General features: G+C 49.3%; 8 protein-coding genes across 8 annotated transcripts; 6 read left to right on the top strand and 2 right to left on the bottom strand.

Moving 5' to 3' along the window:
- Positions 1–251: 251 nt before the first annotated feature.
- On the bottom strand, positions 252–2,951 carry RhiXN_07349 (amino acid permease; the record flags this gene model as incomplete). The annotated part of the gene is made up of 20 exons (XM_043327165.1): positions 252–433; positions 485–562; positions 615–695; positions 750–771; positions 826–946; positions 1,001–1,095; positions 1,148–1,425; positions 1,482–1,539; positions 1,624–1,654; positions 1,712–1,794; positions 1,855–1,881; positions 1,936–1,983; positions 2,059–2,123; positions 2,176–2,188; positions 2,248–2,287; positions 2,342–2,372; positions 2,431–2,452; positions 2,508–2,584; positions 2,616–2,668; positions 2,728–2,951. 20 exons carry the CDS (start codon positions 2,949–2,951, stop codon positions 252–254), a joined length of 1,629 nt encoding a protein of 542 aa, XP_043185637.1.
- A 1,482-nt stretch (positions 2,952–4,433) lies between these two features.
- Positions 4,434–5,171, top strand: RhiXN_07350 (amino acid permease; the record flags this gene model as incomplete). Its single annotated transcript, XM_043327166.1, has 5 exons — positions 4,434–4,522; positions 4,574–4,618; positions 4,685–4,698; positions 4,756–4,828; positions 4,883–5,171. 5 exons carry the CDS (start codon positions 4,434–4,436, stop codon positions 5,169–5,171), a joined length of 510 nt encoding a protein of 169 aa, XP_043185638.1.
- Positions 5,172–5,351: 180 nt separating this feature from the next.
- RhiXN_07351 (amino acid permease) lies at positions 5,352–6,143 on the top strand (the record flags this gene model as incomplete). The annotated part of the gene is made up of 3 exons (XM_043327167.1): positions 5,352–5,467; positions 5,750–5,853; positions 5,911–6,143. 3 exons carry the CDS (start codon positions 5,352–5,354, stop codon positions 6,141–6,143), a joined length of 453 nt encoding a protein of 150 aa, XP_043185639.1.
- A 474-nt stretch (positions 6,144–6,617) lies between these two features.
- Positions 6,618–7,409, top strand: RhiXN_07352 (uncharacterized protein; the record flags this gene model as incomplete). The annotated part of the gene is made up of 3 exons (XM_043327168.1): positions 6,618–6,654; positions 6,706–6,925; positions 7,037–7,409. The coding sequence occupies 3 exons, from the start codon at positions 6,618–6,620 to the stop codon at positions 7,407–7,409; spliced, it is 630 nt and encodes a 209-aa protein (XP_043185640.1).
- Positions 7,410–7,515: 106 nt separating this feature from the next.
- Positions 7,516–9,550, top strand: RhiXN_07353 (The BTB (BR-C, ttk and bab)/POZ (Pox virus and Zinc finger) domain; the record flags this gene model as incomplete). The annotated part of the gene is made up of 7 exons (XM_043327169.1): positions 7,516–7,691; positions 7,751–7,904; positions 7,970–8,057; positions 8,212–8,279; positions 8,459–8,639; positions 8,703–8,844; positions 8,908–9,550. 7 exons carry the CDS (start codon positions 7,516–7,518, stop codon positions 9,548–9,550), a joined length of 1,452 nt encoding a protein of 483 aa, XP_043185641.1.
- A 731-nt stretch (positions 9,551–10,281) lies between these two features.
- Positions 10,282–11,560, bottom strand: RhiXN_07354 (uncharacterized protein; the record flags this gene model as incomplete). Its single annotated transcript, XM_043327170.1, has 7 exons — positions 10,282–10,341; positions 10,391–10,488; positions 10,557–10,773; positions 10,832–10,915; positions 10,965–11,029; positions 11,087–11,206; positions 11,260–11,560. The coding sequence occupies 7 exons, from the start codon at positions 11,558–11,560 to the stop codon at positions 10,282–10,284; spliced, it is 945 nt and encodes a 314-aa protein (XP_043185642.1).
- Positions 11,561–14,857: 3,297 nt separating this feature from the next.
- On the top strand, positions 14,858–16,627 carry RhiXN_07355 (cytochrome P450 family protein; the record flags this gene model as incomplete). The annotated part of the gene is made up of 11 exons (XM_043327171.1): positions 14,858–14,903; positions 14,962–15,099; positions 15,354–15,429; positions 15,473–15,573; positions 15,622–15,764; positions 15,822–15,945; positions 16,002–16,015; positions 16,072–16,260; positions 16,306–16,340; positions 16,402–16,452; positions 16,516–16,627. 11 exons carry the CDS (start codon positions 14,858–14,860, stop codon positions 16,625–16,627), a joined length of 1,029 nt encoding a protein of 342 aa, XP_043185643.1.
- Positions 16,628–18,453: 1,826 nt separating this feature from the next.
- RhiXN_07356 (PTCB-BRCT domain protein) lies at positions 18,454–22,408 on the top strand (the record flags this gene model as incomplete). The annotated part of the gene is made up of 7 exons (XM_043327172.1): positions 18,454–18,826; positions 18,880–19,616; positions 19,663–21,750; positions 21,801–22,010; positions 22,065–22,173; positions 22,231–22,324; positions 22,387–22,408. The coding sequence occupies 7 exons, from the start codon at positions 18,454–18,456 to the stop codon at positions 22,406–22,408; spliced, it is 3,633 nt and encodes a 1,210-aa protein (XP_043185644.1).
- Between the last annotated feature and the right edge of the window lie 94 nt (positions 22,409–22,502).

Here is a 22,502-nt window from a genome sequence, read left to right on the forward strand (position 1 = left end):
CCTGTATTCTTGTTTTTGCCCGTATGATATTTCTGTCTGTGCACCATTATCACAAACCTTCATGTATACACCACTCAAATCTGGCGGAATTTTAATGAATTGAACAATTCAAGGCTACTAAGTCGACTACTACAAAAGGAGGGGATAAAGGCAGAGACTCAAGATGTCAATAACTAGATAAATACTCTATCGAACAAACCAAGTTTTGGCAGCCCCGAAATGTTCATATATATCACTATTCGAACCCCACATCAGCAGAGGCATATAAAAAGGCGCTGTCTTCTGGAAGATCTTGTAGTAGTACGAGTCGGTAGGGTGGTAAGGTTTTGTTCCCTCTCCTGGCGAATTGCTTCGAATTCCGATAAGTCGACTTTAGTCGCTGGGCGGTAAATCTGGCGATCTCGAGTGTAAAGCTTCCATGTTATGTACAAGCCTAAAGGTTTTGATTAATCACTAAGGGTAAGTCTTTAATCCGCCTACTTACCCAAAAATACGAATATATTGACATAATTGCTCAAGAAATCAGCTACGGAAAACTGGCCAGTCAAGAACACCCTGAATCCTATTGTGTATATTAGCATGTTGCCACTGATCACATGGTTTCGTCTACTTACCACTGAAAAACGTAATTAATATGACCATCACCAGCGCAAACCATGCAGTAAATGGTTGGAATGGTGCCCTATAGGGTAAGTCTACTCCAAAAATCAACGTCGGCAATCTGACCTCATGGAGTGGGCTCAACTTACCGTCGCGCGTGTATCCCTGAGCCTTTATCGCAGCGTAAAATCGTAGGTAACCGATACACAATATAATCCAGCTCACGAGCCCGGCAACCGCAGATAGGTTGATGAGCCATAATAAGACCTTCATGGACTTCTCGGTTACACTCAAGTAGCCAAGAGCGCCAAAAGCAGATGAGCACATAACGGCAACCCATGGGTTACTGGAGATTTTGACAATTAGTTACTTTTAGACACCGATAAGTGGATGAACATACCCCAGACGATTCGTTCGCGAGAAAATAACCGGAGCATTTCCATCCTCGGCCAATCCTATCAAAGAGCGCGATGCGATGAAGATACAAGATACACCCTGTATCCTAACTGTGATCAGTGACGTTCAAGGAGCGCTTAAATTTGATTACCGAGCTGAAAGCGGAACTCAGTACCACCGCATTTACAATATCAGGCAAAACTCGTATCCTTGCTCGGTGCATGGCAATAACAAATGGACTTTGAGCGGCTGTACCGTCTCCACCCAAAAGCAAAGGTTCCGTTGAGGGGAGCAGGAGGCCGATCATGAATACCGACGAAATGTAAACAGTACAACCGAGAGAAGGTCTTGTTGACGGCCTTTGGGATTGCCACGCGTGGATTCTTGGTCTCACACCCTGCATGGCTACAACCTGAATATTGCCGTAGGCTGTATGCATCACGAAGAGTGAGAAACTGCTCATTCAGAAGGGCCGGGATACTTACCAAATGCGGCATTGATCAAGGTGGACCAAACCGCGAGAAAACTTCCCCCAGCTACCTCCTATAGTTTGGCCCTCACTGAGCGCAAGCTTAGATAGCCACTTTAGCTTCCAGTACTTCGATAGCGGGTGCGGATACAACTCACCTGCCTGAATGGGCCAGGATCTCTCCAGTATCTGAAGAAACTATCTTGAGTATCCGGCATTCTGAATTAGAGGCCGCGTTGAGCGTACCTGAATCCTATGCTCTCATGTGTTGGGCCTCCCCCAGCGGTTATGACAAGGCCAACAAGAAGAAGAACCACAATGAGCGTAATCTGAGTATTGAATCGAGTTGACAATCAATCGGATTAAAGTAAACGGCTATTGCTACTTACTTTGAGCAAGGCGAACCCAAATTCGACCTAGGATAGCACCCAATGAACATGTGTTCGGTAGCTCATTTTTTAGTATCTTACCTCTCCATAGACCCGCACTGGTCCCAAATTAATCAGACCATTGGGACACTAAAAGTTACGCAGTAAGTTAATGTCGTAGGGCTCGTGGCGAAATCCGGTCCTACCCAATATGCAGGTTGCTACGAGCTCTACCACGGCAGTAATCGCCATAGAATACCAGAAATTCCACCCCGTCACGGCTCCGAGCACTAGAGTGATGTTAGAATGTAGTTAGCCGCATTAACGAATAAACATATGCACCTGGGTCGACAAACTATCCCAAATCATTCTAGTTAATTCAAATGATCGCCTTCGATTATGCATTCAGCCTACCTTGGTTGTATGACGGACAAATCCTCCTGATACAGGAGAGCTGAAACCCCAATCGGTAAGCCATGCACCCACCAAATATTGGAGTTCAGCTTACAACGCAGACATTTCAGAGGCCGTGTAAGCAACTGAAACCAGGGTCGCTTCATTAATAGACTCTCCCGAAAGATCGCGGTGGCCACTTACCCGCTGCGGTAATCAGCCCCATCTTCGATGGCAATACGTCAGACCTCTTCGTAGTCTCGATAAGTGCTGCTACCTACCACAGTATATCCCAGGAAGGCTCCAAGTGGACCTGCCTCTGCCAAAGCTTTGCCTGAGGATAGGAATAATCCCGTGCCTATATATGCTATGGTCAGCTACCCGCTTACAAGGCCTCGCATGCTTCCACAAAAACTTGCCGATTGTGCCCGCTAGCGCAAACCTTGAATGTGTTGCAGCTTCAGTTTTCATGCTTCTTGAGATAAATTTTTATGGACCCACATATGAATATGCCTCTGCTTCAGCCCTCGGCGCACATCGGCCAGGCGTTCAGGATGAGCCCAAGGAACGTCATTCGAGTAGATCGAGTTTCGCTCTATATCTTTGTCAGGTAGTTTTGAGGGTGTTTGAGGTGTCTGATCCATTGGTTGCTGGCCAGAGCTCCTAGTTGACGAGGCGTCGGGAGTGACATACCCTTGCTCGAGAATCGGTAGGCTCGAATTCATCCTAATTTGGACAGGGGGGCGGTAGCTTGACAGACCCACCCAGCTTTCGTTATTTATATCCAACTAGTGAGAACGGTCATCTTCAGCAAGTTCGCGAGCGGTTGTGGCTCGGCTATTAAACAACACTCACCACTGTGGACAAATTAAACTTCTCGGCGACCTATCTCTTCAGCCCTGCCTACCAGTTTAAACAAGGGAGGAGCAAAAGATCTCGATTAGAAGGGAGTAAATCGACCGCCGGTCCCTGGGAACCCTCTTACTACAAGGATGGGAAAGTAACCAGATTGTATAGACGTGAGAAAGGCGCCTGTATTTGAGATTTTGTCTAGGTTTGATACGACCCTAGGAGTGTGATGGTAGTATCGGGGTAAACGCGCCTTACACATAACCCATATTAAGTTCCATTCAAACCTTCATAGGGTTTCCGATGTGCGAATCGGGCTTCTACCACTATGCCATCAACTTCGAGGGTCCAAAAGCATGAGTTGCTGAAAAATGTGGGATATCCGGTTTGCGCCGATGGCCGGTGGGGTGCAGAGACTATTAAAGTGGCATAGTCATCTGATTGTGCTAATGATGGTACAAAAGAAAAGGGCCTCGATGGAGAAATACATCAAAGAGTTGTCAGTACATAAATAACAACATGTGGGTGCAAGATCTTGCGTCATTACAATGGCAGGAAAGACGGTGTCTTGGTCCGAATAAGGAAGTGTGCTACTCACAAATTTTCTAGGACCGGACGGTACTGCGGCTTGGAAGGTGGTTCCGATAAGCTTGCCACTGACGCCATAATATAGCTGGTGGCAAAGAAATTGAGGAACCACGTTAAGAACAGGAACCGAGTCCAGTAGATACCAAGGACTTCAATGTATTCACAGAATGGTGTCTAAAGTCGCATGCGCCGGCACAATCTTCTCAGCCATCCAACTTTTAGCACCTTTGGTTCAATTCATGGGAGCTCATGGGGACAAAAAGACCCATAAAGTAAGCCTGCAATAGAGTATAGATTCACCAACGAATTTTGCTCGTCATCAGCAAATGTGGGTTTGATACGAGCGGCTTTCAGACCGTCGACAATATTGAAGCAGTGTTGAAAAAGAGAGATTACCAAACCAGGAAGTACCGTCAACAAATTGATTTTGTCACTTTCAGGTACAAACCACGCCACGTGACAATGACATTCCATGCCAAGCACAATGACGTTGCGAGCATTCCTTGTATGCAGCTCTGCATTCTTGTTATCTTTCTAGTTGGGCAGATACGAAGCGAGTAGGGAAGATGATCTAGTGGAACTTTGGTTCGTATCTCGTCGCTGTGCCTGAACATGAAATGGAGCGCTCGCTTACTTATCGTTGATTCGCCCAAACCCAGTTGTCGCTAAGTCGGGGCTACGATAGGCGAAATACGATCAAATGACTCTTATACCCAAGCCCCACTCGCTTAGGCAAACCTCCCTCTTCTCCTCCACCTCCTCGAACCAACATGGCGCCTCCAAGTGAGAAGCGTGCGCACGACAGCCATGTTGTTCAAGATACTAATGCAGAGGCTCGATTGGCCCAAATGGGTTACAAGTTTTTCATTATGTACTATTCTTTATCAAGCTGACCCTACTTGGATGGTAGACAGGAAACTACCCCGGAGCTTGTCAATGATCTCGATCCTAGGTCGTAAGTGCTATAGTATTCCACATGGTCCAAGCTAGTTCGCTGATTCGGTCGATCGAAAATAGTCAGCTTCGCTATCATGGGTTAGTCCTTACGACATCCAACATTCTTCAAATATTGATCATGGTCTGAATGTGTAGCCGTCCCATTTGGTAGCAGTACAACTTTGGCACTCGCACTGACGGATGGTGGCGCAGTCACCGTGTTATACGGGTATGTTGTGTGGCGCTCGTGTGTGTCATAGGCTGTCTAACATCCGTACCCAAGATGGATTATTGTGTCTTTAATCTCGCTGGCAATTGCTGCATCACTTGCCGAAATTTGCTCGGTATTCCCAACAGCCGGCGGAGTATACTACTGGTCGCACATGCTTGCTTCTCCTCGCTATGCACCAATAGCATCTTGGACAACCGGTTGGTTCGGCCTCGTTGGAAACTGGACAGTCACGGCTAGCATCAATTTCTCGCTCGCCCAGCTTATTCTCACGCAATCGGTCTATGGAGAGACGGCTGGGTTGCAACGCCCTGGCAAACTTTACTCTGTTATTGGGCGGTGATGATATTCTGCGCTCTCGTAAACGTTTTCGCGAATCGGTGGTTGGACCGGTTAAATACGTGGTGCATTTACTGGACAGCTGTAAGTCCCAGCTTTTCACCGATTTATAGTTGTTGAACTTAATATATATACGTTTTGTTCGAAGGCTTCGGTGGTTGTGATCATCGTGACCCTACTAGTGATGGCCGACGACCGCCGCTCTGGCGAATTCGTGTTTTCATATTATGATGCGAGTGCAGCCGGCTGGCCGAGCGGATGGGCATTCTTTGTAGGCTTGTTGCAGGCGGCATATACCTTGTGAGTGTGTGGAAATTTTTTGGTGTGGGTTGGCGTGCGGAATTGCCGCATCAAACGTGATTTGCACCGTGCATGCTATCAGTGTATTGGGGTCGGACAAATAGCTCTCATTCGGATATCGCTTAACCATGGGAGGTTTTCAACAATACGACCGAGCCCAAGTCGGGGCGGTGGCAGACGGGCACTATGCGCGATACGTGGACCTCCTACGTACTGGATCTTTCAAACCTTTCTGAGCTTCATCAAAAATTTAGACTCTAACTGCCCATTCATATTATTCAGGACCGGATACGGCATGGTCGCAGCCATGTGCGAAGAAGTCCAAAATCCAGAGCGTGAAGTCCCAAAAGCAATGGTTCTTTCGGTCGCAGCCGCGGCAGTAACAGGTGGATAACATTACCGCAAACCCTTCTCTCACTCACTTACACGTCCGCATCAACCAGGAATCATCTACCTAGTCCCTATTCTTTTCGTTCTACCCGATATCCCCACGCTCCTCGGAGTCGCATCCGGCCAGCCGATGCCGTTGTTGTACAAGATTGTAACAGGCAGTCCTGGGGGAGGATTCGGCTTGCTGTTCCTCATTATCGGAATTGGATTCTTTGCCGGTATCGGCGCACTTACCGCAGCCTGTAAGTCACGCGGCCATCACATCATCAAGATCAAGCTAAACTGAATTCCCTCCCCCCCCCCCTCCAGCAGATGTACATGGGCATTTTCGCGCGATGGGGCTATTCCGTTTTCTAGTGTTTGGTCTCGTGTGAGCGAGCGATATGCGCTCCCTGTATGGGCGCTGGCTCTGTCCACGATTGTTGATTGTCTTCTTGGGTTTTTGTATTTGGGATCGAGCGCCGGTTAGTTTTCTTTATGGCGATATGATAAACAGGGTGTATTGACTTGGAGTATAGCTTTTAACGCGTTTACTGGGGTGGCGACAATATGTTTATCAGTTTCTTATGGGATTCCGATCTTGGTGTCTTTGTTGCGCGGGAGGAAGTTGGTTAGAACGGCGTCTTACAGTTTGGTACGTTTATTACTGCGCTTAAACGAGAGCTGGAACTCATTCGATCCATATTTCTAGGGTAAATTCGGATTCGTGATTAATATATTAACTATATGCTGGATCTCGCTGGCCATTGTGCTCTTCACAATGCCCACCGCGATTCCCGTTACCCCACAAACAATGAGTACGCTCGCATACAATAGCACAAACTAACAAACATCTAACACGCTATCAGACTACGCATCGGTCGTGTTTGCAGGTTTCACAGCCATTTCAGCCGTCTGGTATGTCGTCTGGGGTCGCAAGCACTACCGCGGCCCACAAGTATCTGCCGCGGACTTTTTGGGAGACGCGGTACCAGTGGCTACCGCCGGCCACCCAGGCACAAAAGAAATCATCCGAAACGAGGAGCGATCCTCGAACGAAAAGGTGGACAAGGAAAAGGGCGTTTCCGAGTACAGCTAATGTTGTTGTGTATTGTATTGTATAGTGTACTATATTCATCGGATGACGTTTTTGTGAATCGACAGTTGAATTCCGTTGGGGTCCGAGAAACACAGCCACAGGTCATGGGCCAAGGCCCCGCGTGTAGTGGGGCCTGTTCTGCTCGACCATGAGCTCTGGACCATCCGACCCTTCAGGTTCTGCCAATCCTCCCAGGCCACCCACCACCACCACCCTCTCGACCTGATTCGAACATCCAACGAGACAATTCACAACACTTCCGGCCAGGAAGCTCGGAGATCTACCGCAGCTGGAACGCACGGACTCTCCCCGATCGCGCTAACACTGCCAAAATCGACGAGCGATGCTGGTTCTACTGTACACAGAGCGTCCAAGACAGATTCCGCTCCAAACGGCCGGTATGCTACACCCTGTGCTGGCGCCGGGCGTTCCCGCACGAGAGTCACCAGGTCGCGAAAACGCCCCAGGCGATGACTTGGTCTGATTACTGGGCCCTCGAGTCGCGTACTCGTCCACAGAGCGAGAATTTGAAAGAGTGGGGACCGCTGGCGGGGAGATATATTTTTTCTCAAAGGGCGGTATGTCGCGACAAGACATGTTTGGGATGAAGGGCAGCGGCGTCCCAAGTCCTGTCAATTTCGTTCCTGGAGTCGGAGACGATCAGCCCGTTTCTGTCAACCAGAAGAGCGCTCCGAATGAGGTCGAAAAGGCTGCGGAACCGGCGGCTAGAGGTGCGCCACAGCAGTCCGAGTCCGAGTCAGTCCGGTTCTCTTTCTCTTTTCTTTTTTCATTTTTTGGCTCATCCTGTTGCACAGAACGTACGAAAAAGTCATTGCGCTTGGTCCATTGCCGTTTCAAATCGCCGATGGGATTCGGGCTGGGTTCGACAAGTATTTCGGACCTACGGGGCGGCTGTTATCCAAGGGTGCGAAGCTATGGGACGATGGTGTTCCGATAGGGGTAGCCAAGGTGTGTACTCCATATACGTATACGCTATATCTTCGAGATGCTGAAACGGGGGCGCGCCCCAATAGAGCATGTACCAACTCGCGATAGCTGGTGAACCATTAGCCCTCGCCAACAAGGCTGTAGACCTTATCATCCGCGGCTCTCGTGGCAATGGTGGATCTGGCGACGACAGCACCTCGCTCTAGTCACAATTAGCATTTCTCGCATTTCTCGTCTCGCGATTCGGCCGCCATCTTCTCGTACATATCCCATGATAGAGCATTCAATTGTAACTCTTTGATTTATGTATCATTTAATTTTATAACAGCCCCCATACCCCACATTTGGTCTATCCGACCCCAGAATCAAGTGGCTCCGTTGCCTGTGCCAAGTTGCGTCAGCAGTGCAGATTCCACGTGGCAAACCATGAACGCATATACAAAGTGCGCCCCTTGAGATCCTTGCTCCCTCCCACAACCTCCCCTCCCCCCCCCAACTCCACCCCATATGCTCATTGCCCGGACTCGAGAATCCAAGCATGAGCACAACAACCTCGACTTTAGCACCCGTCCTAGCCACCTCGTTTCTCCAACAAGAAGACAACGAGGACGAGTTTGTCTGGATTTGATGCCCCGGAAGACGAGTTTATTATCACGGGCGGTAAACACGGGCGGTTTTGGTTGGACGACGGGAACGTGGTTTTGGTTGCCAAGCCTCCTTCCCAGACCCAATTTCGGGTCCACCAGTCGGTCTTATGTGAGTCTATAGCTTTGTATACAATGCTGTAAGGTAGTATATTGACTTGCTTCTTGAATGAAGCGAGGCAGTCTCCCGTGTTCAAAGAGTTGTTTTCGTATCCTAGTAGAGCCAGGTTCGAAAGGATACATGGATGTCCAGTTGTCCCGCTTGGGGATACAGAAGAAGATATAGCAGCCCTCTTATCAGCTGTCTATGACGGACTGTAAGCCACCTCGCCACTCCACCTCACTCCACCTGCATACCAGCTCTAACACCCCCTTACCAGGACTCTCCAACGAACAACCATCTCAGACGTCGAGACCACATCCGGCCAACTGCGCCTGGCCACAAAATACCAAATATCCAGCATCCGGGACAAAATCCTCTCGCACCTCCGAGAAGAGTACCCGCTCGCGCTCTCCGACGTGGACCGCAAACCGCGCGGGAAAGAAAAGCTGTACGATCCTATCTCGGTCATTCAGCTCGACGTGCCCGAGCTGTTGCCGTATGCATGGTACAGACTCGCTCGCCATTCGTATGCGACTGAAGGCAGTGGTAGTGGTGATACGAGCCGACTGTCGAACGAGGAAATGAATCGGCTGGTAATAGGCCGCGAAAAGCTGCACGCCCATTTCGTCCAATCGCACTCGCCGGACCCGTTGCGCCCGCCCTCGAACACCACGCATGCACAGCCCCGCACCCCGACGGCCAGTCGCAGACTGGTGCCAGTCCGCCGCGCAGACGTACTGGACGACGAGCGTGCTGCCGCTCGCAGCCTCCACCCTCGATCCGCTCGCAGCGCTCAACAAGCTCGCGCACATCCCCGAGGAGCGGTTCGGGTTTTGTCCTGGATGCGCTGGGTGGTGCTCGCGTGTTGCACGAAAAAAGAGCCGAGATTTGGGCTTGTGTTCCGGGTTATTTTGGACTAGGACGAGTCGAATGAGACCTTTTGTGTATCAATATCCCCCCCCCCTTTGGTTCTGTTGTGTTGTTGTTGTACAGTACCCTGGTCTCGCTGTATAATCATCGGTAGTTCTCTGGAATAGCAAAAATGGTAATTCATAGCAGAAGCATATATAATCTACAAAAACAGGGATAAAAGGGATGTATGAACCACCGACCCCCGTCTAACTTGCGTGCACAAGAAGACAATTGGGTGCTAAGACGTCCAAATCGCTCAGAGCACGGCTTGACACTCGAACTACCGCGTAGAAACAATTGCGCAGAGGTGAGCAACACTGGGGAAATTGCAGAGCCGTGCCGCCGCACAAAGATCGCTCCCGCCCCAAATTTGGGGAATTTATACTCTCCTCCAGGTGGTCCGTGCATCACGTTCCGAGGAATCTCGCGCTTAGATAAACGTATGCTTTTTCTGTGGGTCAACATTTGTGCTTTTAACGATTGGGATTGAACAAGTGTAAAAAAATCATGTTGATACACAACACAAACCACCAAAGGATATACGATTATACAGAGTTGTTGCCGGGGGAGATGATCAGAACACTATAGAAGGAGAGGGTAGGGTGACAGTTGCGTCCACACAAAACAGAACAGGAGTCTTGGTAAATCCAGTGGTGCACCAAGTAGAAAAAACAGAGAGAAAAACCGATCCAGACAAACCGAGAACGTCGTAAAAGAAGAAAAAAGTCGTACAGAGGTATTACATGCTGCTGATTTGCAGAGGTGGTCGTCGTTGGGGAGGAACCATTTGGAAGCCAACCTGCGAACAGGTCAGTATTATGCACGGGTGGACCAATCGACAAGCTTACCCCGATGTGTGCCATGAATTTGTTGAGCATACGCTCAGTTGGATCGTCGCTCGCATATGTGAGCTCATAATCGTCCAATAGACGCTTAGCAGTGTCATCTAACAAACCTCACTGTCAGTATCTTACGTATGTTGTGATTGCACGTGGTGGACGTACTGCTATAAACCAAAGAGCTGCGCGAGATCTGCAGGCCACAGGTCACTGACATTGCCATCGGTCATAAGGAGCGCATGCAAAGGCTCTCGGATGGCGGAGCCATGGTTACGAAGTGTAGCATTCGCGCGACGAGCTTCAGAGTTGTTGAGACACCGCTTGACTTCGGCCAAGTGCCTACGGTGATCTTTGACTTGTTCACGCAGAGCATCAGGGATTTGCTTTTGAAGCTGTGAGAATTCACATCACATCAGCTGGGTGAAAGGAGAGAAGCAGCGAGAAACGCACCTGCTCCCGAACTTTATCTGCTACATATTCTTCAACCTTTTCGCGGATCATTTCGAATACATGAGCGCGGAGGTGTTCGGCGATCTGGGGGCGTGTTAGAGCGCGACAAAACAATGGAGTAATTTGTAGGTACCTGGTCTTTTAGAACGTCCTGTAGGAGACTCTTAATCTCCTGCATACGCTCCTCTTGTTTCCGATCTAAGTGAAAAAAAAAGTATAAGACTCGTGATGGGATCATCCAGAGTAAAAACATACCTTGCGCATGAACCTGACGACGGAGCTGGTGAATCTGATGACTGGCCTCGACAGCTGGCCCAAGCTGAGCAACACGGCCAGTCTGTTCGCCCAGATAATCAAATGTGGTCCCGAGCATTCCTGTCCAAAAAGGGTAAATATGAGCTCCCAACACGGCTCTCAAAGGGGCATACCGAGCGTGGCCTGCATAGTCTGTCTGAGCTGCTCGAGTCCGGCGACATCGGGGCTCTGCATGGCAGCATGTGCAGTCCTGGGCGGTCCTCCCCCTGACCGGACGCGTGGTCGGTTGCCGTCCTGTCCGCTGGGTCGGGACTTGCGTGGAACGACCGAGGCATCGTTGCCTTCGCCGTCGAAATCCATTATCGACGTACTAGGCGATGCCGGAACTTTTTCGTGTTTGGCAGCAGAGCTCATTTTCAGTGGGGATGGCCTGCGTTCGCCAAGAGAGGGGCGCGGCGTCGTAGAAGGGGCCATGGCTCTGTCAAGCGCGTATAATTAGTTTCTAATATCACTTGTCGATATCAGAGAATGATTGCACACCAGTCGTAAAAATCGTCGTCGTCGAGGAGAGGAGAGTGTCGTGCAGCCAAGCACACGAAAAGGACAATATACGAGGGAACGAGATGGCGGTTCTGTATCGGTTCTTGAACATCCGCGAACCTGGACATGAGGCATCTGCAAGGCTTTGTTTGTTTGACTCCATCTGATAAAAACAAACAAACAACTGTATTCATTAAAGATTTTCAACGTTTATCCCGTCTCCACACTAGTGCCAGTATACTATAACAAGTATATGAGGTGACATCCCTGAGGGGTGTGTTTTCTATCGAGGTAATTTAGTTGTCTCAAGGTCCTAACTCGGATGCGATGTGTTTGTTGTTTTTGAAACGGGTGCTCGTGTAACGCCCGTGTGATTGGTTTTGGATACAGCATACAATTATGCTATGCACTACGCGAGAGCTACGCAGCCAAGGCACTGGGGCTGTGAGCTCTGGCCGCTGCACCTTGGAATGCTTCGGCCGTAAGAGTTCTAAGTGCCTGGCCCAGCACAATGCAAGTCTACTATAGAAATTATCAATTGTATCGAGTGGAGACACTGACCGTATGAAGCCACCAAGAACTTCGTCACTATCTGGCCACATGCCTTCCACACTAGCACAGCATAAATCAGGTAGTTTGAAAATCATAGCACGCGTGGGTTGTAGATAACCCCACTCATCGAATGTTTACGCCCCAAGTATGGTCTCGACACGTGTAGGTTCGAATGTTTATTATGAGTACAGTGACATACTTGGTGGCTGTCCTTGGCCAGAATTTCCTTAAGAAGATATCAAAGTTTTAGGGGGTAGGAGTAGTGTGCGCATATAATCGCTTGTGAGAGGTTGAACCTCAGCTGAGTTCCGTTGGTCCTCTTTCTTGAGTCTGTATAGGGTCAAGTAATCTTAGACAAGTATCGCATCATAAGATCATCAATCTCAGTGTGTTTTAGTGATCCAGATGAAGTAGCCAGTTGCAAGGCCTCTGGATTAGCTATATGGCTAATATGCTAGTAATATTTATCCAATAGAGCGATTCGTGGATATACGAAGTCGTGCCTGGGCTAATGACATATTATGGTATTAGGATAATAACATTCCTACTGCCGATTAACTATCTCTATGGGTCAGATATGCAATCCTCAATCTATAGCCATTGAAATTATTCTCACATATCTGGTCTAGCCGACTCCCAATATGACAGGCATTTTCCTATCTATCAGACCCTAATTTCAGGGTTGTCCTTGTGAGAGCTACTTCAGCCCCAAGACACACCTGGAGTGATATAGTAAGAATATTGGCACGGTACCATATAATATAGGTGTCGAGGAACGAGGCATAACGATTCAGTTATAAGAAGCAAGCTCCTTGTAGAGATTTGAATCCGTGACATCTGTGTCTTTTTTTTTGGGGGGGGGGGAGAGTCCTGCTTGGGAATACTGAAGAGACACCCCCGCGGAAGCGCGTCTTCATGAGTTTAGACACTTCCTTGTTTGCATTCAATTGCTATTTAATACTCCAAAAGACCGAGTAATCATCCAGAGAACTTCCCGAAAAACACGTCTTGAAGATGTAAGCGTAGTCGTGACAAATTTAAAGGCCTCGAGTATCTGATAAATCGAAACCGATGAATTTCTTATTCTGGGTCGCGACCACCCAGATTATGTCCGAGAGCGAACCAGGTCAACCACAGGCAGCTTGCAGGTCCTTCATAACGGCTCGCGTAGGTATGTGCCCAATATAATAATGATGGCGTGTTCCCGGCTTGGTGTTGAGGCACCTAGCTTCAAAATCCAGAATGTTGATCATGTTGATTTTTAATTATTGATCCATTTGTATACTGTCTCGCGACAAGTGTATTCTGGGTACCGGTATTAATGATATTTGAAAGACTGCATTCAGGATTTTTGTGTCATATTTGCGGTATCGAACATAATGTGTTTATGAATGAATGTCGCACCACTTTGGTGCTTGGGGCGCAATATCATATCTTCCTCAGCCCATCAGCGCGCCAGTGGAGTAAGAATGCAGCGATGAGAGTAACCAGAAACAAGGATGGGAATGCTTGTCAAATTAGCCTGAAGGTCTGACCCTATCTAAGGGGCGCGCAACCCCACTGACGACAGAAATCAACGATCGTTTTAAAAACGTGTTCCAAGTCGTATGGATTGGATCTTGAATCGACTTGAGAAACTTTCTCCGCGGTCACGACAACGAGGGACGGGAATGGCTTCGGATCAGGGTAGGTATGCATATATGGAAAGCATACCGCAGGCTTCGGTTGATCAGTTACTTGCTATTGCGTTCGATCTACACCACACGCCACGCATTCAAGTTTGTGTGCATCCACTTCGGTTGATCAGTTACTTGCTATTGCGTTCGATCTACACCACACGCCACGCATTCAAGTTTGTGTGCATCCAGAGTAGAGAGATTTTTGCGAAAATAATTCGCAGCCAGGTTTCTCAAAAAAGTTAATTGTGGCTCTGTGGTATTCGTTGATTATAAGTTACGCGTATTTACCAATATATTGCCTTCGGACTCAACTATCTCAAACATGCCTAGGGAGTCGTGGGCTGTTCATTCGACACCCCGGCCCCGGCCGGTGCCGTCTCGAAAGCCCCGATCTTCGGTTGTATAAACAGGCATCGCTAAATTCCCACACGTGGTAGCGCGTAGTGCCAAGGACATGGAAGCATTGCCTCATAGCGTGTAGAGCGATAGGTCACGGTAGGCCTATAGAGTGGGTTACCCGCGGCTTTGGCTTAGATCATATCCCTGTGCAAGCAGAGGGCGGCTTAAACATGATCTTCAATGAAAGTGAATGAAACTGGCTCGAGCTAAACCATATTAGGGGGTACCGAGCGCTGGTCACGAATTGCACTAATTTGAAGATTTCCTTTCGTCCGCTGGCCGATCGTAATATTCAGAAGCCGCATTTCCTTTAATTTGTGCCATTTCTGCTCTACATGTGGTGGGAATTCAGTTAACAGGCCATTCGCCCTGGCCAGGGATTATAAGTAGCCGAGGGGCACGACTCTCGTGTCTGTCTTTCCTCCATTGGTCGTCGTTCGCTGATGTTGACGTATCCCGAAATTGGATTCACGCTCACGGTCCTTGGGTCCAGTTTGTACCTATTGTGTAGGGATCGAGTCTTCAAAAAACCTCCTTTGCGGTGCCTCTTCTCCTGCGGGATCCTACCCAATACTTGGACATGCTCTTGTGCTCCCAACTAATGGATGAGCACCTTGTTTACGCACAATGGTGCAAGGAACTGAACAGTATGTTCCACTTTTGTTCAGTTTTCCTGGCCAATATTTAGATAATGCAATCTTATAGGCGATATCATTTCTCTAACTGTGCTCGGGCAAAACATAATCATCGTAAATTCGGTGGAAGTGGCAAGACATCTCCTCGATCAACGTTCGACAATATACTCTAGTCGCCCTTACTTGCGTGCCATCTCCGATCCAGACTGTGAGTATCTACTTTTAGAGCTGTCAGACCGCCTGCTGTCCTCGGGCAACCACTTTTGCCCGTCGGCAGTACCTCCATGCGGCAATGGCCGGTTGGTGAAATAGGAGCCGCCGCGGATTTTTACAAGTTTTCACATTAGGCACAACGTCCACCCTTTGTCACAAAATATTGAGCCTACTATTTTTTATAGATTAGGCTGGGGCGACAACATTGCCATAATGCACTCTCTTCCGTTTATGGCTACACCGTCAAAGATTTAGACGACCCTCTGGTCCGAGATAGTGCCACGGTGGTCGAAAAATTCACCGTGGCAGCCGTTCCTGCGAGTAGGTTAGTATCCTGTTCGCTCACCTCTAGCCTCACCGTTCCATAGACTTCCTCGTCAACTTCATCCCTTGGTCAAAGATTTATGGACTCTGGTCCGAGATAGTGCCACGGTGGTCGAAAAATTCACCGTGGCAGCCGTTCCTGCGAGTAGGTTAGATATCCTGTTCGCTCACCTCTAGCCTCACCGTTCCATAGACTTCCTCGTCAACTTCATCCCTTGGCTCAAGTATGTCCCTGAGTGGTTCCCGGGAGCTCAGTGGAAGCGCAACATCATTCAGTGGAGGCATCTCAAGGACCATGTTAAGAACTACCCATACGAATGGGCAAAAGCGCAGATTGTGAGTGGATGTATGCGGTGTGGTTTGAGTGTCGCTGATGGGCTATGGCTGCAACAGGCATCTGGTTTTGCGGCGCCTTCGATCGTACAGACTCTCTTGGCTTCCGTGGAGGGAAACCCGAAGGCAAACATGCCAGAGGAAGAGGAAAACCTTAGACGAGTCAGCGTGTCTCTTTTCGGTGGTGCGTTTCCATAGACTTTCATTCATTTCATGCTTTCCTAACCCGGGTATGGCTAGCCGCCGCCGATACCGTAAGAAGATATCCCGCGATTTTGTAGTGTTACACTAACTGATGCGTCCCACACAGTCTCACGCATCTCTCATGAGCTTTGTGCTCGCCATGGTTCAGCACCCGGACGTCCAGGCTCGTGCCCAGAAAGAGATCGACGACGTCACCAAATCTGAGCGACTTCCCACCATGGCAGACAGAGACTCTATGCCGTACATCCGGTCGATTGTGCAGGAGGCCTGCGCTGGCAGCCTCCACTTCCGCTGGGTAAGTGCACTTGTTTGCGAGTGCTTGAGACTGAAGCACGTGCAGGGGTACCCGAGCTACCTCAGAAGACGACGAGTATCGTGGGTACTTGATCCCTAAAGGCTCTGTTGTGTGAGTGGCTCGATGCTCGACTTGATATAGTTATATTGCATACGATCCTGACGACTTGTGCAACAGAATCACAAACTCATGGTCAGTTCACCCGAGTGAGCATACAGGTTAAACCAAGCCAAACTGAGCTTGCAATCAATTCAGGGCGATGAGCCGCGACGAGTCGGTCTACAAGTCCCCAGATCAGTTCATCCCAGACAGGTTTATAGGCCTCGATGTCCCGACATCAACTGCATTTGGCTTTGGTCGTCGGTAAGCATTGCCGTGCCTGCTTCGTACCCCATAAGGCATGCACTGAGCCCAGTCCCTTGCTCAGGTCTTGTCCGGGCAACCACTACGCCGAGGCATCTTTATTCATCCTATTTGCGTCTGTGCTGGCAGTGTTCGATCTTGGACCGAAGGTGAACCCTGCGACTGGGCAAGAGAGATGCCTGAGGGCAAGGTGGTGGTGCATGCGCTCCTGAGGTAGGTTAGCTGGGTGTAGGAAGATAAGAGCGCTAATGGTATGGTGTTAGCCGAATCCTACCTTTCGAATGCACGATCAAGCCCCGGTCAAGTATACACAAGGAGCTAATTGAATCTGCTCTATAAGTAGATACCAGTCTAGTCCGATTGGGCTGTTACCGGGGAAATTACATTATCTTTGCTATTGTATGTAAGATAGATTAACGGTTGAATCATATGCTTGTTGTACTCTACATCACCAGGGAAACACCTTCAGCGCCTTTGCCTTATGTCAGGACATAGCTAGCGCAGCTTCATCCAGGTATTAGATTGTACTAAAGCCACAACGTGTCCTTCAAGTGTATCTATCCTAGAGTTATATCACAGGCGCCAATGTTACAGCCTGTAGATGGGATAAATTTGACCGAATAAAACACAATGGAAAATTCGCCCCCATGCACTACGTGGCTGAGACCTCTCGTAATTGGATTACAGAGTCTTTGAAGGGCCGAGATCGTGAGTTTGGGATAGTTGATACATTCTTGAGCGGACTGGTGGACCTACCATCATAAGCCTTGATATATAATGACACCTTGTCACTTCCGTGGCGCATATTAGTTAAAGGCTTCGAATATTTTACTGTATGAGATATGACTATACGGAAGGCCTCTAGAGCCTATACGTATTGAGACGAGCGTATGCTATGTCTCAGGGAAAAAAAAGGGTGTTGGTGCAATTAATTAAACCAGGGTTAGTCAACGGTGCAATGAGCTGCGATTGCACATCATTGCACCACTGAACTAGTGTAATGACATGCAATTGCAGTTCATTGCACTATCGACTAACTCTGGATTTAATTTCAGCAATTGCACCAAATTGCACTCACATATTTTTGTTGAGTACATGCCGCGAGATCGTGGTTAGGATTGATACGAGGCTGTAGAGCAGCACGTAGGTGGGCTATGGCGAGGCTGATTCCTCGGGGCGCTAGTAGATGAAGGATGCATGCCCACGCATGATTGCAATGGCAAAGTTCAATGGCCCTGTTGAAACGGATATCGGATGTCACTGCCCATGCAACGGTGGTAGCGACGGCGGGTTTTCAGCATAGCTGAGGTAATGCATGCATTAAAATCATCAGTCCGTATATACGAGTAAAAAAATTGCGCCAAATTTATTTACGAGCACAAGTCTTTTAATCCAGGGCCAGGTAGCCACACCCACTATTGCACGTGACGTATCATAGCCATTGCACGTGACTGTTTCCACAACACGCGCTTCTTGGTGTGGATCGCCTGTACCCACTCACCACCATACTCGTGGACACCACACTCCTAAATTACACAAACGAACCCACGCTAGCGATACCTGATTGACTGGGGATGCCTCCCCGCAAAAAGACACGGGGTACACTCAAGCGTTTGTCTTCAGACTCTGTGGATGATGATAATGCCAATGCTAAACGGCCACGGGGAGATGGCAAGTCAAACAGTTCATAGGTCAATAAAGTAGGATGCTAATGGGTGAGGGGTAGTAGCGGGAGATGCCACATCACATATTTCATCGGACACAGCAGCTGGACTCGGCCTCGGAAGCAGATCACATAAATCCAAAGCACGTCAAAAGGCCGGCCTGGGAATGGCCTCGCCGCCTAAGCTCACAAACTTTGGATTTAATGTAGGGAATAAGCCGAAGCATGGTCGGGCACTGTTTCACCTTAGCCCGAGTCCTCGAGCCAAGGCGAAGAGGAGTAGGGTCTTTGCGAGTCCCAACGCGAGCCGAAGAAAATCCAAGGGAGGCGCTAATACCAGTGCGGAGACAAGTAGGACAGAGATCACGGTCGATGAGGATAATAGCGAAGAAGAGCAGCTCGAGCCGAATAATTCGATTGGTGCGTCGGTCGAACATGAGGAGTTTGATGACCAGGCAGCACCACTCCCTACACACCTTTCCATACGGCCCATTGAAGGTCCTGGGCTTGAGATTCGTACGCCGTTCCAAGGCCGGGTTGGTGAGCATAAGTTTGTCTCAACATGCAATTAATTTACTGATTTAGACAACCAGTACCGACGTTACAATCTCTCTCCAAACGACCTCATGCGACACCCGTTCCTCTGTTCGCAGCCACTCCCCGACGCCTGCATACACACCACCCCTTGATCTCCGGCGACGAACTCAACGCTCCTTCATCACCCAGCAAACCAAATACTGTTCCTATCTTTGCTCCAACCCCATCTCGCGCATTGGCCGTTCCATCCACGCCTGCACATAAGTCGCGAACCATGCCAATATTTACTCCAAATTTGCACCGAGGTGAAGAAGAATCTCCAACCAAAAAGCCTCCACCTGTATTTGCGCCTACCAAGAACCTATTTGCCTCTGTAACAACACCCGCTCACTCGAATGTTCTTCCTGCTGCCCCCCCCAAGCTGCCCTTACTTTCTGCGGCCGTTCCAGCTACGGTTATACCCGAAACACCAACTACAAAAGGTCGAAGTCTCCCTACATTTACGCCGAAAATGTTATTCCCCCCATCTAATGTTGAGGATGCTGAGGAAAAAGGGCTCGCGCATAGGGTCAGTAAACCCCCAGTGTTTGGTAGTGTCCTCGAGGACGAGGAGTCTACACCGCGTGCCAATAGGCAGCCCAAACAAACGAGCGGTCAAGATGCCCTGACCAATAAAGTGGAAACTAAGCCAGTTGAAATGCCGGTCTCGGAGCAAGTTGAACAGCCAGAAACTGCACCAGTCGAACAGGAGCCTGCGAACATCAGTGTGGCCGACCTATTCAATAATGCTGTGGTGGAGTTCACCCCACAATCGAAAAGAATCCTAACGGAGGAACAAGGTTTCTTTGCTCCATCCGATTCGGCCCGAACGTATTGAGAGCTCTCAGCCCGATGAGCGTCCCAAGGCATCACAATCTATCGACGATACCGAGAGTTCTCAGCCCCTGCCCGAAATTAAACAGAACTCCTTGTTTACTGCTCGCGTCACGCGTTCCAGATCCCGTTCAGAGTCTGTGTCTGTCTCAGACTCTGTTACTCGCTGTGGTTCTGTTGGTCCTTCAAGGGTGGAATGTGTCGCTCTTTCCGGGGCTGAACCTCAGGTTGTTCAGGCAAAACCCTCGCCAACGGCTGGGAACGAACTCATTTTTTCAAAGCCCCGAAGAGGCTCTACTTCGGAGAAACGCTCCCGATCGACGTCAGTAGTAGTAGAGATCCCGGCTCCTGCAACAACCCCGTCTTCAGCTCCACTATCTCTCACACCACTAGTCACCGACCAGCTGGCACTATCCGCTCTCAAGTCCCGATCACGATCACGTACAAATTCAGTAGACAAATATAGTGCAAGCCAGGGGGCTGCTATGATTACGGATGCTCCCAGGGACGAAGCTCCCCCTTCTTCATTCCTGAATCCGGATTCTATGGACCCAGAAACTAGTCCCTTGTCAAGCCTTCCAGACGATATTGGTTTTAGTTTTGTAGATGGAGGAGACACTACAGCAGGAGACACGACTATGCGGGATATGGGAGATACAACTGTGTGTCCAGATCCAGATGGAGATACGAGCATGCAACCTCGGGATTCAATAATATCACCTAATTCACCACCGGTCTCTCCTCCCGCACCTACGTCTCCTGTATCTTCGCTCCCTGCCAGTCCAACCAAACAACCACCATCGTCAAGTAATCTTACTCAGCCCGAAGAAAACAGTGAACCTAAGGATATCATGGTACCGATCTCTGATATTGTTGCGCCAACGGCATTCCCTAGCACGCGTCCACGGTCATCCTCGCTGACGAGTATGTCAGAATTGACTGATTTGTCAGATGGAGAGGGGCTCCTGGACGTTAATGAGCCTGTACCTACTGCTACGACCTCGACCTCAACGGAGACCAGGGACTCAATGATACCTGTTCCGAAACGGTCTGGGACCCCCGGACCTCCAAGACCACCGACTCCCGGCAAGCCCAAGACACCATTTGCAATTCGAACAGGGTCAATGCCAACGAATAGAATGACACCTGGGCCAAGTCGTAATGGAATTCCAATGGGCCTCGGGTCGGTAAAGAAGTCGGGAATTCCGACACCTGGCCCGTCTAAAATCAGGGCTGTAGCTACGACTTCGACACCTGCAGGGTCTTCAGCGTTAATGTCGGCAGTGGCATCTGCATCTACACTGGGCCTAGGCAAACCTACCACTGCATCACGCTCAAACCTGGCGGCACGCACGCGGTCGGGGGCAACCAAAGCTCGTTCGCTCGCTGCGCCCACTGCTTCTACGGCAGCAAAGGCTCGTACTAAGGTTGTCACCGCCCCTCCACCTCCTCGCTCACGAATAACAAGCTTTATGAAGCCAAATACTGCTAATCGTCCGCCCGCGTCATCATCTAGTGCGATCCCACCTCTCACCGTACCTGCCGGAAGCAATCCATCTCCTCGAAAAGGACAATCGAAAGACGATTCAGATCTCCCTGGTACAAGGAGGTCTATGATATCACAAGACACTCAAGCGTCGTTATCTAGCCTATCTAGCGCACTTGAGAAGCTTGCCCGTCCGTCCTTTGGAAGCTCACGTCCTGGGCTCCCGCCCCGCCCAGGCACGTCAATGGGCTTCGCGCCCCCTCAACGACCGGGATCATCACTGGGGTTTTCAGAGAAACGACCCGATAAGGATGGGCCAATGTCTTCTACTGGTTCCAGAGCGAGTAAGCCGATGGCTAAGACCGCTAGCGCATCAGCAGCCAAGGGCAAGGGCAAAGCAAAAGACGAGACCGGTGACGATATGGAGTATGAAGAATCTAATAGATCAGCCAATATGAATTCTAACGGGCCGTTACGGTCTTGCGTTGTTTGTGTCGACGTGAGAACTGCAAATGGAGAGGACTCCGGGAACGCGTTTATCGAGATGCTCAGATTAATGGGTGCCAAAGTGTGTTTACTTCTCAGCATTGGAGGTACATATACTGACTGAAAAACTAGATTGTCTCGAGGCCAACACCGTCTACCACCCACATCGTCTTCAAGTCTGGTCACCAATCAACATTGACAAAGTATAAATTATACGACGACCCAAAACCGTTCTTGATCGGCATCGGATGGGTAGTTCAATGCGCTGAAAGGCAAGAGCGATTGGACGAAGAAAGGTTCAGAATTAGGACGGACGAAGTATCCGCATTGGATCTGAAGAAGGTAGCGTAGAGCTACTGGTCTGCCGAAGTGATAATAACACTTATGTTTTATTAGCGACGCAAAGCTGAGCTTCCTCACCAGATGCAGTTCATGGCTCGAGACCCAAACCCATCTGGCCCTAGGTTCGGCTCGATGTCAGTTGAAGCCAGTGCTATTTCCAGGTGTACGTACGATCCATTCTGTATCTTTTCGTCTGCTTACTCTGCATTCGCTTCTTTAGCCCTGGAAGCGAGTGCTGCCGAAGTAATGCAAGATGCTGAACTAGCCGCCGAACGAGGCAGGCAACGCTCTCACCAAAGGTCAAACCCCCCAGAGTGAGTTTCCGCCCTAATAAGATCGACTCCCGTATGGTGTACTTACATATTCCTTTATAAAGCCGTGACCGATCCCCATCCTAGAGCCTGCATATCTGAGGTCTTGATCTTTCAAACCGTCGTTTTCCCTTTGCATCTGTAGCTTTTCACCATTTTCATGCTTTTGTTTGTCCCTTGT

The sequence above is a fragment of the Rhizoctonia solani genome, chromosome 13 (assembly GCF_016906535.1).
Source record: "Rhizoctonia solani chromosome 13, complete sequence".
NCBI classification, from domain to species: Eukaryota; Fungi; Basidiomycota; class Agaricomycetes; order Cantharellales; family Ceratobasidiaceae; genus Rhizoctonia; species Rhizoctonia solani.